Genomic DNA, 17,037 nt, shown 5'->3' with positions numbered 1-17,037 from the left:
GTTATTGTTCAGAAAATAATAATGATACAGCAATTCTGTGAAAAATATTTGAAAGAAGAACACTTATATTTTCAAAGAATTAAAAAAATCAATCGAAAGTAATTTTTATCATTACTAAAACATTTCACTAAAGTAGTCATTTTTGGCTTAAAAACAATTTGAATAAATTTGATAATATAGACTGTAAAGTAAATCTACTTTGGGATTTCAAAAGCTGGTATTTTTACACGAATTTTCAAAAAAAAAACTTTTCGCCTATGTTAAATGCGGTCAAAGCTAGCCATTTTTATTATTTAATTCACAGTTACTATATAGATAAAATTCTCCTGTAACAGTGTTAGTTACCATACTCCTCCGAAACGGCTAGACCGATTTTTATGAAATTTTACACGTATATCCTGTAGGACTTAGAATAGGTTTTAATCTATTTTTCATACCCATAAATTATAAGGGGGGTTGCCCCCTGACATTTTTTTTATTTTTTTTTTTTGACAAAATTGTCTACCTTAATTGTATATGATGTAGAATTAAAAAATACATACAACCCTTAATTTTCACTCTCCTATCACCAACCCCCATGTTTTAATAGCCATCTATAAAATTCTCCACAGTCACAGTGTTAGTTGCCATACTCCTCTGAGACCGCTTGACCGATTTTTATGAAATTATATATGAATATTCGGTAGGTCTTAAAATCGGTCGTAATCTATTTTTCATATCCCTGAGTGATAAGGGGGATTCTCCTTAACATTTTGTAATGTTAGGTGGGGATATGTGTACATAACGTACTCTACAAGACTATGAGTACATACAAATTGAAAAAATTATGATCAAAATCCATCAACAAGCTCCGGAGATATTAATCGCAGCATATGTTTGAAAAATCAGTTTCATTTTTTGATTGCACGGATTTTAATAATTCCCCTCCACCGACCACGAATCGATTTCGTTAGGACGTAATTTTTAAAGCTTTATTAACCATTTTGTTGAAGTTCAAATTTACTCAAACTTTTACACATAAACTTTATACCTTGAGCTTCAAAATGGCGCTAGTTAGGTTGCTCAATTTTTATAAACAAAGTAGTTCTGAATTAAATAAAAAAAAGTCGCTAACTTTGACCGTAATTAACCTAGGCAAAAAGTTTTTTCTAAAATCCTTGTAAACATACCAGTTTTCAAATCCCAAAGTAGTTTTAATCTAGAGTCAATATTAACAAAGTTATTCAAATTGTTTATAAGCCAAAAATGACTCTACTTTAGTAAAATGTTTTCGGAATGATAAAAATTACTTTTTATTGATTTTTTTTAAATTCGTTGAAAATATAACTATTCTTCTTTCACGTGGTTTCTACAGAACTGTTCATTATTTTCTGAACAATAACATTGCAAAAAAAATGTTCTTTGGGATAAACAAATTGAATAAAATTTAAACTAATTGACGAATCGTCTTATGCCTAGTTGCACCAACAGATCTTAAACTCCAGCTTAGCTAAGCTCTACTTATAGATAGGGCCTCCTTGAGTATCACTTACGTTGCACCATAATTTTAGATTCTTACCTTATTATCAATTATATCTATTATTATATTATAGTATTCTTATTGTAATATATTATGATTATATTATATTAATTCCCATGATATTCTCGACTTAAGCCTAAGATCTGTTGGTGCAACCGGGCATTAAACTTTTTTGTGCATTATATAGACTGTTTGATTCAACTTTTCGTGCAATATGAAAGTCTAAAGGCCATTTTCGCCAAAGTTATAGCAATTTTTTTATTTTCAAAATTTTTGTATAATTTTGAAATTTCCGAAGCAAACAAATGATGGGCCCAAAATTCAAAAACTGCCATTTTTAACCTATGCTCATTGCTCATCTACTAGAAGGATACTATAAATAAGATATTTTAATTACCGTATTTTTACCTGTGGCGATTTAAACGAAAAAACTGCCATTTTTGACACTTTTTTGTTAATAATTAAAATTCTCGTCCGGACTGTGACGGGCATTTTTGTATTTATAATGTATTAGGTATACAGGGTGAGGCAGATAAAGGGCCTATTAGAAATATCTCGAGAACTAAAGGTAACAGACTCATGAAAATTGGCATGAAGGGGTTTTGAAGAGTGATCTATTTAATGAAAACATTTTTATCTATTTTCTACTTCCGGTTATACCGGAAGTTGCTTATAACTTCATTTTTTTAAATGGGACACCCTGTATATTTTTACATTTTTGATTCTACTCGAAGTCTTATTACTTAAAATATCAGGTTTTGTATTGTTATACAGGGTAGTTTAAAAGATAATTACGTTTTTTTATTAATTTCGTAGCAATTTTAACACCCTGTAGAATTGGAGTAGTATGACATCAAAAACTTTATTTATGTTCAAATGGTTTTTAATATAGTCTACTATTGTCAGAAATTATTAGTATAGCTAATTGTTGAATTTTAGTATACAGGGTTGGTCGAAACTAGGAATGAGTATTTTCTGAGTTTTTTTTTAAATGGAACACCCTGTATTTTAGTATTGTAATGAAATGATATTTATGTTACTTTTTTTATTTCTTAAGCATTCCCTATACCTAACTGCTTTAATTTGTGCTTAATTGTTAATCGCACCAACAATGTTAACTACATAAGTATTTTGTTAGCTCAATAATTATTGGGAATTTTAACGATCAGTCTAGATTAATATGTATTTATTTCCGAAAAATTATTTGTGACTGAATATTTTTAAGGCCAACCTAATGAAATTTCACGTATTTTTTATTGCAATTAATGTTTGGCTTAAATCACCAATAACTCACAAATTAAAGCAGTTAGGTATAGGGAATGCTTATAAAATAAAAAAGTACCATAAAATATCATTTCATTACAATACTAAAATACAGGGTGTGCTATTTAAGAAAACTCAGAAAATATTCATTCCGTGTTTTGACCAACCCTGTATACTAAAATTCAATATATAGCTATACTAATAATGTTTAGCAATAGTAGACTATATTAAAAATCATCTGAACGTAAATAGAGTTTTTGATGTCAAAGTACTATAATTCTACAGGGTGTGAAAATTGCTACGAAATTAATAAAAACACGTAATTATCTTTTAAACTACCCTGTATAATAATATAAAACCTGATATATTAAGAAAGGAGACATCGAGGAAAATCCAAAAATGTAAAAATATACAGGGTGTCCCATTTAAAAAAAACGAAGTTATAAGCAACTTCCGGTATAACCGGAAGTAGAAAATAGATGAAAATATTTTCATTAAATAGATCACTCTTCAAAATCCTTTAATTCCAATTTTCATGATTCTGTTACCTTTAGTTCTCGAGATATTTCTAATAGGCCCTTTATCTGCCTCACCCTATATAGTATGTACCCAAAAAACCCATTTGCAACCTGGCTGCTCAAGTGTCCCGAACATGGCATATGTTTGTCTTATTTCCCTGGCGTAGAAGTCCTTTTTTGTTTTCTACATTCGTCGTCTGCGGTCTTATAAATTGTAAAAGTCGCAGATTAAGGATGTACCAGAAAGAACTTTCAACAAAAAATGTTTCAGATTTAAATAACTATTTACCATTTTAATTTTATTACAATGGTAAATTCTGCAGCTGAGACTTTTCAGTTTGTACAGTAATAAGAATTTGATGGCTTCATTACGTGAATATGTTTATAGCATAATAAAAAAATGCATACCTACCTTGTTTTTAATACCACCAGTTTTTTAAATGTTGAACATGAAGTCAAAAATAACAAACTTTTTGCAGAATCCCCCGAATTTTCTAATAATGGGCGATTTTAGAACCTATGTTACCCAAGAAGTGATAGTTCCCCAGGAACCAGAGCACGAAGAAGAGCCTCTAGTGGAAGGAAATTTAATTGATACAACAGAAGATACGACCGAGATAGATAATGCACAAGCAAGAAATGAAGCCATGATATTGGCTGCTCAGGAAGAATTGATCAAGGAAAGAGAATTTCTTCGTGGGCAATGTGAAAAGATGAGGTTTGTAAAATATTTTATTCTTTAGTGTTATTACTTTTCTACCTGAAGTTAATCTTCTAAAATAAGAGGCTAATTTGAATAAAATATATTATATACACTAAGCGTCAAAATTAACGCACCACCTTAAAAATGGGACATTTTTAATGTCTCATATTTCCTAAACCTGTTGTCCGATTTTAGTGATTTTTTTAATATCTTATAGCTTTATTCTTCAAGAATATCGATGTAATAATATTGTTGCTAAACAGATAAGTGTCATTGTATACCGGGTGTAACAATGATAGTGTGTTTTTTCCTCAAAGTTTGGAACATCCTGTGGAATATTCTAGCTGAAATTAAAACTCAACTGTAGCCTTAGACTTTCTTAACATTTCGCTTTTTGATTATAAATAAATCGCTAAATAAGTGCGACAAACTTTAAGGAGTAATTCTGCATGAAAAATAATGACCGTTTACTTTATAAACATGTGTCCGCAAATGCTTCGTTTCCGAGATACGGGATGTTGAATTTTTTCTTACAAACTGACGATTTATATATTGCTTTAAGACCGGTTGAGATATGCAAATGAAATTTGGTAGGTTTTAAGAGGTAGTTATTGGGCATTTTTTGACGTACAACTAAGAATTTTATATTCACCATTGGCGTGCTTACGGGTCATATTACCCGGTCATATTACCCGTATACACGCCAATGGTCAATATAAAATTCTTATTTGTATGCGAAAAAAATGACCAATAACTACCTCTTAAAACCTACCAAATTTTATTTGCATATCTCAACCGGTTTTAGAGCAATAAATAAATCGTCAGTTTGTAAGAAAAAATTAAACATCCCGTATCTCGGAAACGAAGCATTTGCGGACATATGTTTATAAAGCAAACGGTCATTATTTTTTTATGCAGAATTAACCCTTAAAGTTTATTTATTTAGAAACACCCTGTGTTGATGAAAAACGTTGCTACTTCTTAAAGTACCTAACTTTTTTATTATCCAACATAAGCGAATGAATCAAAAAGCAAAATGTTAAGATAGCTTAAGGTTACAGTTGAGTTTTAATTAATTTCAATATTTTATATACGCTAGAATATTCCACAGGGTGTTCCAAACTTTGAGGAAAAAACACACTATCATTGTTACACCCGGTATACAATGACAGTTATCTGTTTAGCAACAATTTTATTACACCCATATTCTTGATGAATAAAGCTATAACATATTAAAACAATTACTAAAATCGGACAACAGATTTAGGAAATATGAGACATTAAAAATGTCCCATTTTTAAGGTGGTCCGTTAATTTTGACCCTTAGTGTATTTAAACTTAAGCTAAAGTCAATATTATTACAAGTATTAATATGAAAATAGAACTCACTATGCTTCCTGGTTGAACCTCGTCAATATTCACACGACCGAGGTTTCGACTTCATCTTCAGGGCTTCCGGGTTCAGTCTCCTGAGCCTCTAAACACTACACTGTTCACTATACCACTGCTGCTGCTGCTGATGGCGGACGGTTCATTTATACCGTCGGTGATGAGGTGGTTCACTGGAGTGGCGCTTGGGTGGGTGTTGGTGCAAAGATTCTAGACGACGGGATTTGGATTGATAGGTGAAGCGGACGAAGCTTTCTGTAGGAGGGGTCTTCATGTCGAAGGCAGCCGGGTGTCGTCATCTCTTTTATTTAGATAATTCGGTTTTTTTTCTTCTCTATGGCTTCTTGGATAATTCTTGGTTTATAGAAGCAGATGGGGCTATGGTTCTGGTGTTTTGAAAGTCAATTTCGTGACATGTATGATGTATAGAGCTCAAATTGATAACAAATGTGGAATGTTCATAAATCTTATTTTGTATTCTACGATTGGTCTGGTCTATGTAATATGGGGGGCAGTTTGCACAAGGAATTTCGTAAACTCCGTGTTCTTCATTTGAGATTTTCACTGATGGGACAAGAGGTGAAAGTTTTTGTTCGGAGTTAAATATTGTAAATCAGTAACACCTTTGATGTAAACAAGAAAAACATTCGTATAATCATGTTATGTGTCTTTGGGTTGGGATTGAGACGGAGATTGGAATTCGTGGAGATTCCTATCGATGTGACTTGTTTTAAAGAAAAAAGCGAAGTAGATGATCAACTTGCATCATCGCAAAGGCGTATTGATCTGGAGATAAGGGTATTAATGACTGAATTAATTTGTGAAGGTGGATGATGAGAGCTGGCCAATGTGTCGTTTAATCAAAAATTGACCTGCCTGCATGTTTTTCAAAAATGTTGTAATTCCTGATAGTGCCTTTTTCCTGAAGAACCCGTAGTTCTGGTTCAATGTACATTATTATTAGAACATAGTGTTAATAATAGTTTGAGTGAATACAAGAGGAACTGTCGCGTCGCCTTGATCAGTACGAAAAATCAGCAATTAAAGAACAGACCATCATAAAAAACAAACACGACATTTTATTAGGAGAAGCCGAAGTCCTTTGTACGTCACCCTATAGAAATGAGGTCACTCCGTGACTAAGAGGTAAGAACCTACCTTTGGACCCAAAGGTTGTGAGTTCGAATCTCGTCTGGGTGGGAATGGACCTCGCAACACTCCTTATGGAAAAGTGGTATCGGTCAAATTTAACGAAACTTTGGTCAATGATAGTTCTCAGTGAGTAGATTAAAAAAGTCCATGGCACGTAGGTCTGCAAAACTACTATTCTCGAGCTACAGCCTTCTGAAGTTCTTAAATTCAGGTAATCAGTTTACGTTAAGTGCACTAATTCACGGTCAAGTGAATGAAAATATCTATTATTGAAAAAAGAGAGACTCATTTTCTTTATGCATATTTGCGTGCTGAATATGAATTCATGGTTAAAAATAGTTGCATCGTATTTTAGTCTTCAGAAAACCTCCAAAAAATACTCAGAAAACTGAAGAAGTGCGATAGAAAATGTGTTGCTACAGCGACATAAGAATCATCATGTTTTCATGAATGGTTCAGACTTATCCAATACCAGCATAGCTGCAGTTCCACCTTATCTTTAGAAAACTACTGAACAGCGGCGGATTTAGGGGGAAATAGGGTAATTCCCCCCGTAACCCGGGAGGAATAAAGGAAAAATTGTTGAAACATAAAAAATATATTAGCTGACATGAAACTTACTACTGAAAGACAAATTCAACTCAATTAACTCGACAGTTAGGACAATTAAGGAAACTTGTTGCACATGTTATTATTTATGTCTTGTAGTTTGGGTTTATCTATTTTATGTATTTAGGGGTTGGTGTTTTATTGGAAGTCACCCCTTCTCCCAAGGCAAATGTTCCTCCACTGCTACTGAAACGCCTTCAGAAAATTGAGGAACAACCACAATACGTGCTGCTAGAGCAGAACAAGGCAACTCCCGTTTTCACGCATGCAGAATAGAGTGCCTCTAAAAATCATTAGATATGCCGACGAAGCAGTAGTTTTTGCAAATAGTTTGGTGATTTACAAAGAATAATCTCCAGCATATCAGATATGAGTAAAGAAAATGGACTTGATCTCAATACGAAAAGAAAAAACAAAGTACATACATGGTAGTAGGTAAACGCAAAATATTAATTGCAATCTTCTATGGAAAAATCGGTTTTATGTCATCTTCAACTGTATGTACGTTAAGATTTTGCTGATTTCGGTTAGATGCATCGTATGTCAACTAACGACTAACGACCTATCAGGACACTTCAGTAGCAATTGCGGAGCATTTGCCTTGGGGTAGGGGTGCGACTTCCTTCACCCACCAACTCATAAAACACCAACCCCAATATCTATAAGATAGATAAACCCAAACTACATAAAACACATAGGTAATAACATGTGCAATAAGTTTCCTTTATTTTCCTAACTGTCGAGTTAATTGGGTTGAATTTGTCTGTCTGTTGTAAGTTGCATGTAAGCTAACATATTTCAACGTGTAATAATCATATTTCAACAATTTTTTCTTTAATTCTGCACCGTGTTACGGGGGGAATTACCCTATTCCCCCCTAGATCCGCCGCTGTTCAGTAGTTTTTTAAAGATAAGACAGAACTGCAGCTATGCTGGTATTGTATGAACCATTGTAAGGGAGCTCGCAAACCAAAGCAATATCCCTACATCGCATAACATACATTGCGGAAAGATACGCACTGAGTGTCACATCTGGTTTTCATTGAACGAAATTCCACCGAAAGTCACCGAAGATTAACCGAAAACCAGATGTGACACTCAGTGCGTATCTTTTCGCAATGCATGCCACATGCGATGTAGGATATTGCTTCGGTATGCGAGCTCGTTAAGTCTGAACCATTCATGAAAACGTGATAATTCTTATGTCGCTGTAGCAACACATTTTTTATCGCACTTCTTCAATTTTCTGAGTATTTTTCGGAGGTTTTCTGAAGACTGAAATACGATGCATCTATTTTTAACCACGAATTCATATGCAACACGCAAATATGCATGAAGCAAATGAGTCTCTCTTCTTTCAATAATAGACATTTTCATTCACTTGACCGTGAATTAGTGCACTTAGTGAACGTAAACGGAGTACCTGGATTTAAGAACTTCAGAAGGCTGTAGCTCGAGAATAATAGTTATTCAGACCTAGGTGCCGTGGACTTTTTTAATCTACTCACTGAGGACTATCATTGAGCAAAGTTTCGTTAAATTTGATGGGGACCACTTTTACATAAGGAGTGTTGCGGGGTCCAATTTGTTGGCTAAAAAATTTGAATAAATGAAAATAATTTCTCTGAAACGGCAGAGATGAGAGTACTGAGAAGAATTACAGGAAATACGCTGGGAGATCGAAAGACGACTGAAGACATTAGAAGACAATGTAACGTACAGTGTATAAACCAATGGACACTAAATAGAAAAAAGAATGAAATGGAATAACCACTTAAGCAGAATGGGTGAGGCACGTGTGGTCAAAATAGCAAGAGATGAATCACCAGTTGGTAGAAGAAGTATTGGCCGACCGCGCAAAAGATGGAGTGACAACCTTCCATAAATGTACCAATTCGCCAATGAACAAGCAGAATTGCTTATAAAGAGAAGAAGAAAATAATTTCTATGTGGGATAGGTACTCACCTGAGGGACCGCAGACGTTCGGATTCAATAAGCGTCTCTTTGTAAATAACATTTAAAACATATATTAAACTTAATTGACATTTTTAAAATGCGTCACTATTTGTCACATTTTAAAACATCAAACATATTTTTAGGCACGAGTTAAACGCCATAATGGCAAAAAATGGAAGAGATATATCAAAACTACAAGATAAAATAGTACATTTGGAGACTGAACTTGCAACCAAAGATAGTGAATTAGTACAAGAACGTCAAGTGAAAGAAGATCTCTTAAATCATTCGTTTGCTGTAGCACAATCACAAGATTCTGAACGTAAGTATATACAAATATTCATAGATAAAAGTATAACTATTACTTGATATAATAAACATGTATGTTCTTATTTCAGAAAACTCTCACTCTGATCTATCAGATCTATTTTCCTATCCTCTTTTTTTACTTTTGATATAAATTCTTATTGATTAAAGCTGGTCAAGCTATTCTAACTTTTCAGAACGTTTAAGGCTTTAGAGGGTCCTTTTGTAATTACCCTAGAGCTCAATAATTGGCCTTACCCCGACATATATCATCACCTTCCAAACTTGCTCGAAAATTGAGAATATTTATTTAAGAATGTTATCACGGAAAGTAATGTCGCTTCAAAAAGAAAATCTTTAAAAGATATCTTTGTTTTGTGTATATTCTCTTCTTTTCATCTCAGTTTGTTAACTGTCCAGAATTGTGAAAATGTTCATCATTATCAGTTGGCGCTACAGTCCTTCGTGAGCCTTGGCCTGCCTCAAAACATTCTTCCATCCTTCCCTGTCGAGCGTCTGGTTTCTCCATCCCCTTATTCAAATCTCCTTTAAATATACCTACACATCGTCCACAGATATTTGAGTTTAGGTTACTCCATTATTTTTCTGACCGTCCTTTTTAACATAATGTAAAGGTAAATTGAGGTAATTATTTCAGGTTTTAGAGTTTATTACAATGAAAATCACGATAATCGAACAAATGGTGTATTTTCGCCTTACGGTACAAAATCTCAATGCTAACTAAACCAAAAACAGACGCCAAATAATATTGTCTCTCTCCTTTTAGCATCTGCCAAATATCAAAGATAAAAACTACGGTTAGAGTAGACCACACACACCCTATTCAGGTCATTTCCCAAAACACATAACTTTTGCAAAAGCATGTGTCGTTTGACGATCATAACTACAGTTACATAACATAACTACATCAAACTACAATTAGTTTGTTATAATAATTATTTTAGCAGGATCACTTTTAACCATCCGCATAACGGTTCTACTACGTGTTCTCCGTATTGTTTTATGGGTTGGAGGCTTGGACGTTGAAGAAATATGTTTCGGACAGATTGGAAGCCTTCGAGTATACAGAAGGATATTAACAATAAGTTGGGTGGATAGAGTCACGAATGCCGAGGCGTTGAGAAGAATGGAAAAAGAAAGGTTTTAAATACAATTAAAGTTAGAGAACTGCAATATCTGTAGGCACATTTCATGAGGAGCGAGCGTTATAACTTGTTGCAATTAATAATACAGGGTAGAAGGTGTCGTGGAAGCCTGGTTAAACAATTTGAGAGCTTGGTTTAACTGCACTTCTGTTGATATCTTTAGAGCAGCGGTATCGAAAGTGCGAATTCCATGATGGTTGCCGACTCTCTTAGAGAAGATGACACATGAAAAAGAAGATAACGGAGCTCACCACCCATCTTTAGGTGGTTTATTTTGATGATTTTCACTATTTGCACTACCAAAAAGTCTTTGGAGTTCGAAATTATATCGCCTTCTCCACAGACCGTATTCTTCTACCTTTTTAACCCATTTAATTCACTAATATTGTCTTCAATAGTTTTCTTTAAAAAATTCGTAGTAACTGTTAACATTATCGTACGTTGCTAAGGTCGACAATCATCATAGCTCTTCGGACTTTAGAGACGGCTGCTCTGAAAAGTTCATTTGGTGTACACCCATACCATTCTCTCAGGTTGCGCAGCCACAATATTCTGCGTCTCCCTTCTTTTTCCTTGAATCATTTCTTGCATAATCAATTGGGGCAAGTTGTATCTCTCTCCACGTGTAATATGTCCGAGATGTAATGGCAGTAATGGCCAAGTCTACGAAGATATAATGGCATCGTACTCTGAGTTTTTTCTAATATTTGTCTGATGAATATGTAATCAATGGTAGAACAGTTTTTCAATAAGCCTCTTTCCAGTGGCGGTCTCAGAGTCAGATTTTGGGAGGGGCGATGGTCTGTTGCAGGGGGGTCTGGGCGGTGCAGCCCCCAGCCGGAAAGGGGGTCCGGAAAATTTTTAAAAATATGGCAAGATTTTGAGAGTTTTAAAGGCATTTTATTCATTTGAACAGTTGATGGACCGAATATGGACTGACTGTCACTTAGTGGTTGTGACGAACGGAGAAAAAGGAAAATCACTTATTATTATTACAATTAGTATGAGTGGAAACAGTTTTACACTATAATTAAAAATAAAAAAGCTAGCCTCTAAAGCTTGTTGTAAATATTGTTCGGCTAACTTACAAATAAAATATTCAAAATATATTTTGTATTCTTGTGATTGTATCAAAAACCAATTTAGAACTATTGAAAACAACTCAAAGTCTAATAGAAAAGGTTTGTGGGTGATAGTATTTTTCAATGGCAAGCCTCTGAAGCAAGTCTCATCTTTCTCAACCTTTGACGATTTAGGTGGTTTTACTTTATCACGAACAAACGTCAAACTTCAGAGGTTTGGTCTGACAATGTTAGTTTTACGCTTGAATTGAAAGAGCTCAAAACACATTTTACCTTCTAAAATGTTAAAATTTACAATAAATATACAATACAAATTAGTCTATTAGAATGGAAAAAAGGAGGTTCACATTATACATTGTAATAGTTTTATTAGGTTATAAGTAATAAAATAACAAGTTATAAGGTTTTAAAAAGAATGTAATTACAAATCGAATTCAAGTCTTCGATGGCCACTTTTGGCGAATCGTTCTAAAACTTTCGTTGGGTCTACAGGGATGTCTCGATGGGCAGGGAGTAGAGCAAGTCCAGTCAACCTGTCTTGACGCATCCGTGTTCTTAGCCACGACTTTATTCTCTTTAGAGATTGAAAGCTACGCTCTGCAGAAGCATTGCTGATGGGAAGTGTAGCTAAGACTAGAAGTAGCTTGCTGACTGTAGGGAACAAATCTCTGTTACAACTGTCTAACGCGTCCAGCGCTGTTTTTGGAAATTCGTCCGTGCCTTTCCATTGCATTTCCCAAAGCTGTAGTTCACCTTTCAATAAGCATTTCATTTCAGCTTGAGACATATCAAAAAGTTCACTGTACCTCCTTACTAAACACTCAATTTTTTCAGACATGTTCTGAACAGAGTTGGTTATCAGGTATTCAGGCATGCATACGTGAAGATTGTACAACTCCAATGTTTCTTCAGAAAAACGAGACTTTGTGTCTTCTATTACAGAGTCTAGAATGGGAAGGAACACTGATACTCTAAAGTATGTCTCTGGGTCTTTAGTTGCGTGGTTGGCTCGATTCTTCTGCACTTGTGATATTCTTGGAATACTAATATCAAAATTTGTCTTCTCGGCGATGTCCTTTGCTTCTTTTGCAGTTGCACATGGAAAAGGAAACGCTTGAGCAAACTGACACTTATACTTTGACTTTGCCAGGCATTGATACACGGCCAATATGTAGCAACTAGCAAGGCTAGCAAGCAACGTCTGACTGAAGAAGATTTGTTCTATTCTCTCTGATTTATACAGTGTTGCCACTGCCACTGTGACTTCAACGACAACATTACAGAAACGTCACTGTACCGTATTTGATGTTACGTTATATCAAAACTAACCGTAGGCTATTAAAATAATCTGTCTACGGACGTTTTCACACTGTTAGATTATTTTGTCCAATAATAGCAATGCATTAGTTCGATCTCACACTTCGGATTAATATCTATTAACTTATCAATTTTTCAGAAAACTAAGGTTTCTGGGGGGGGGCGATCGCCCCCGTCGCCCCCCCCCCTTGAGACCGCCACTGCCTCTTTCGTGGGATCCTATTATATTGTCAGTATACTGTGCTAGCCGTTCGTTAAGTATAAGGGACAAAATTTTGTATGTTGTATTAAGAAGGGACAGTTGTCCCTCTAAAGTTGGAACAGTCAAGCACGTTTCCTTTTTTGTGTATAGGGCATATAATTTCATTGTTTTAATCTTCCGGTAAAGCCTATTAGTCCAAGTAATGAAGCTTAAAATAGGACAAAACCTCGCAATTTTTACAGAATGGATCGATTTGCTTGAAAATTTGAGAATAAGTAGTGAGTAGTCCAAGAATCAAAATCTATATCATGCCGAAAGGCGCTTTTACCATGGGGGTGGTTGCCACCCCGTCTCGGGGGTGGAAATTTTTATCATATTTTAATAGCAAAAGTTGGAAAAACGTTCATTTTAAGCAAAAAACGTTCTATACATTTTTTTGGTAAAATTGATAGTTTTCTATTTATTCGCTATCCAAAGTGTTAGTTTTATATCGAAAAAATCAATGTTTTTAATAAGTTTTCTGCTAATAACTCCAAAATCACAAGAACTGTACTTAACAAAAATGTACATTTTGAAAAAATAAACAAAACCGTTTTTTTTTTTAATTTTCTTTAAGACCAATAGTAATCGAGCTATACTTTATAATATGTTGGCTCTTCTTCGTCAAATGCTAAATATTGTAGTTTCAAATTCAAAAGACGGGAAAACTATGCATTTTTCGAGGACAACTTGTTCAAATTAATTTAAAGTACTTAAAAATATCTATCTCCAGAAATAAAAAAAGCCTCTAGCTCAAAAATTAAGTGACTTATAATGAAAAGAATGTCAGTCCCTATTTTTTTTAACGAAAAAGTGATCGCAAGCAACCCCCTAATCACCATCCTAATTAAAGTTAGTCATTGACCTTATTCGGTCTTTTTTATTTATGTATTATTAATAGGTTCTAAAAGTTTTAATGGCTTAGAATGATTAGTTTTTAAAAAAATTGAGTTAAAAGCGAATAACAAATATTTGTAGTTTGGAAAAAAAATGGCCTTTTCTTCAGAATAGCAAGATTAGCATCAGAGATACTAAAAAATGTTTAATGAAATTGTAGCCTATTTAATTCCCAAGAAACAGGTTTTCAAAAATTTTTTCTGCGGCAAAAATTGAGTGAGCTATTGACAATTAAAACATGTAATAACATGGAAAAACCACCGTTACCAACTCTTTCAAAGTCACCTCTTTTTGCGACTGAGGACTTTAAAAAGATTTAATATTAAGAGACTTATAGATCTTGTAAAAACCTACAAAAATTTTTTTTACCAAACTTTCTAGTATAAAAAATAAAAAGTACGGTTAAGAAATCAATATATTTTAAGAAAAAAAAAAAGGAGAAATCCAATTGGAAGCATAATAATCTAAGTTAGCGGTGTTTTTAGTCATTGGCCTTATTCATTCTTATTTATTTATGTATTATTAATAGATTCTAGAAGTTTGACTGGCTTAGAATGATTAGTTTTAAGGAAACTGGAGTTAAAAGCGAATAACGAGTTTTTGTAGTTTGGTAAAAAATGCCATTTTCTTCAGAATAGAAAGATTAGCATCAGACATACGAAAAAATGTTTAAATATAAAATTGTAGGTTATTTAATTCCCAAGAACTTGGTTGGAAAAACTTTTTCTACTGCAAAATTGAGTGAATCGTAAAGGAGTATATCGAAAAACATTGATTTTCTCTATACAAAACTATCACTTTCGATAGCGAGTAAATCGAGAACTATTAATTTTATCAAAAAAATGTATAGAATATTTTTTGCTTAGAATGAATGTTTTTATCAACTTTTGCGGTCAAAATATAATAAAAAATTTCCACCCTCGAGATGGGGTGGCAATCACCCCCATGGTAAAAGCGCCTTTCGGCATCATATAGATTTTGATGCTTGGACTATCCACTACTTATTCTCAAATTTTCAAGCAAATCGATCCATTCTGTAAAAATTGCGAGGTACAAAGCTTCGGTTCCTGGCCTATATTATTGTCATACCTGTATTAATAGTTTGTGAAAAGGGTTACAAATGTTCTTGACCGCCATATTTTATTTATTTCTTCCAATGTTGGTACTAATTTCTGTTGTAAAGTGTTAGAGCTTTTTCTTTTTTACTGATTTCCTGTGGAAGTTCTTTTTTACTTATAAGTACTTGATTATTCGCTGTATACTTTTTTTAAATAAACTTTTTTAATTATTATTGATATTATTTTTTAGAAAAAGTAAAAAATGAAAAATTCGACAAACTTAAAGAGCTGTATGTTAAGCTAAGAGATGAACATATTCAAAAAATTAGAGAGGTAAGGTATAAACAACCAATAATAATGAACAATAGTGAAATACACAATGTTATATAATAGGGAACTTGCACATTTTTTTAATACATAATAATGTTCAGTTTTGTTTAAAAATGAGATTTCCAAAATTTCACGCTTCAAAAACTCATTAACTTAGTACAAATTTAAAATCTTCTGTGATTTAAAATAGTTCAAACGACCCGTGACGTCATATAGTTCTACTATATGGTTATGTTTATGGTTATATTTAGGTTATATTATTCTTATAGTATTCTTCTTCTTCTTTAGTAGTTCTACTATATGGTTATGTTTATGGTTATATTTAGGTTATATTATTCTTATATTATTCTTCTTCTTCTTCTTTAGTTTATTGGCCTCCACCTACTCGGGTATAATAAACTTTTTTATCCGATGCCTAGATTTTGTGTCATTTTGGAACTACTAAAATTTGTTATTTCGTTAGTAGTTCCAAAATGACACAAAATCTAGGCATCGGATAAAAAAGTTTATTTGAAGAAAGTGTATTTTTTTGTTCTTCTTAATGGCGGTACAGGCTCGTTTTTTTTAATATTGTATTTAATTACAGAGCAATTTCCACATATTAATATATTTTTCAAATTGGGCTCTGTACCGCCATTCTTTATTATATTACGAATACGTGTGCCAAATATCTCGAAAAATATTCAAAAATACAGCCGCAATCTTGGAACGCGTTTTCGCTACCTGTTGATCGCTACTGTTTCACCTTAATTTGAATTTAGAATCGTCTTTAGGAACGGAACACAAAAAAAACTTTTTTTATCTCTGATACATATGTTTCAAATTATGTTCTGTTGTGATTTATAACATTTTTTTCGAATTTAAAATTTTATGCAAGTTCCCTATTATTTTTATGGTAATTAAAATGTTTTATGATACTGCAATTCAAATACATTCTTCACATCATTTAGGACCTTGCAAGTTGTTTATTTGATTTTAATAGGTATTAATTTCACCTATAGGTACAGGGTGTTAGTAAATAAGTATGACAAACTTTGAGGGGTCAAATAATGTAAGTCATAAGTATGACTACATGAAAAAATAATGACAGTTTGTTCAATAAACATATATGTCCGCAAATGCTTCGTTTCCGAGATACGGGGTGGTAAAATATTTATTTCAAACTGCCAATTTATTTATTGCTCTGAGACCAGTTGAGCTATGAAAATGAAGTTTGATGAGTTTTAGGAGGTGGTTATTGCGCATTTTTTGGCATACAATTAAGAATTTTGTATTTATCGAAGAATGCCTACGGGTAATGGTCTGATTTTTTTTTTAAAGAAAAAAATAGTACACCACTGAGATATTTCGAATTAAAAATTATTTTTAAATTCCACGTATAATTTATGATAAACAACCGTTCTTGCCCTTTTTTCATATGGTGCACCGTTTTTATGCAGAAAAATAAAACATCTTGACGCGTATTTTTCATTTTTTTAATACATTATCAAGAACTCTCCAATACAATAAATACTAAACTAGAACAATAAC

The 17,037-nt window shown here is 33.2% G+C and overlaps 1 protein-coding gene across 4 annotated transcripts in view; it reads left to right on the top strand.

Moving 5' to 3' along the window:
• Positions 1–17,037, top strand: part of LOC126890405 (huntingtin-interacting protein 1) — a 249,021-nt gene that overhangs the window by 166,255 nt on the left and 65,729 nt on the right. For all 4 annotated transcript variants that reach the window (XM_050659304.1, XM_050659301.1, XM_050659302.1 and 1 more), the window contains 3 exons: positions 3,780–4,018; positions 9,254–9,432; positions 15,428–15,510. In XM_050659304.1, coding sequence (XP_050515261.1) covers positions 3,780–4,018; positions 9,254–9,432; positions 15,428–15,510 — 501 coding nt within the window. The remainder of the gene's footprint in view (positions 1–3,779; positions 4,019–9,253; positions 9,433–15,427; positions 15,511–17,037) is intronic.

This window comes from Diabrotica virgifera, chromosome 8, assembly GCF_917563875.1.
Source record: "Diabrotica virgifera virgifera chromosome 8, PGI_DIABVI_V3a".
Classification (NCBI taxonomy): domain Eukaryota; kingdom Metazoa; phylum Arthropoda; class Insecta; order Coleoptera; family Chrysomelidae; genus Diabrotica; species Diabrotica virgifera.
This window is presented reverse-complemented; position numbering and strand designations above follow the sequence as displayed.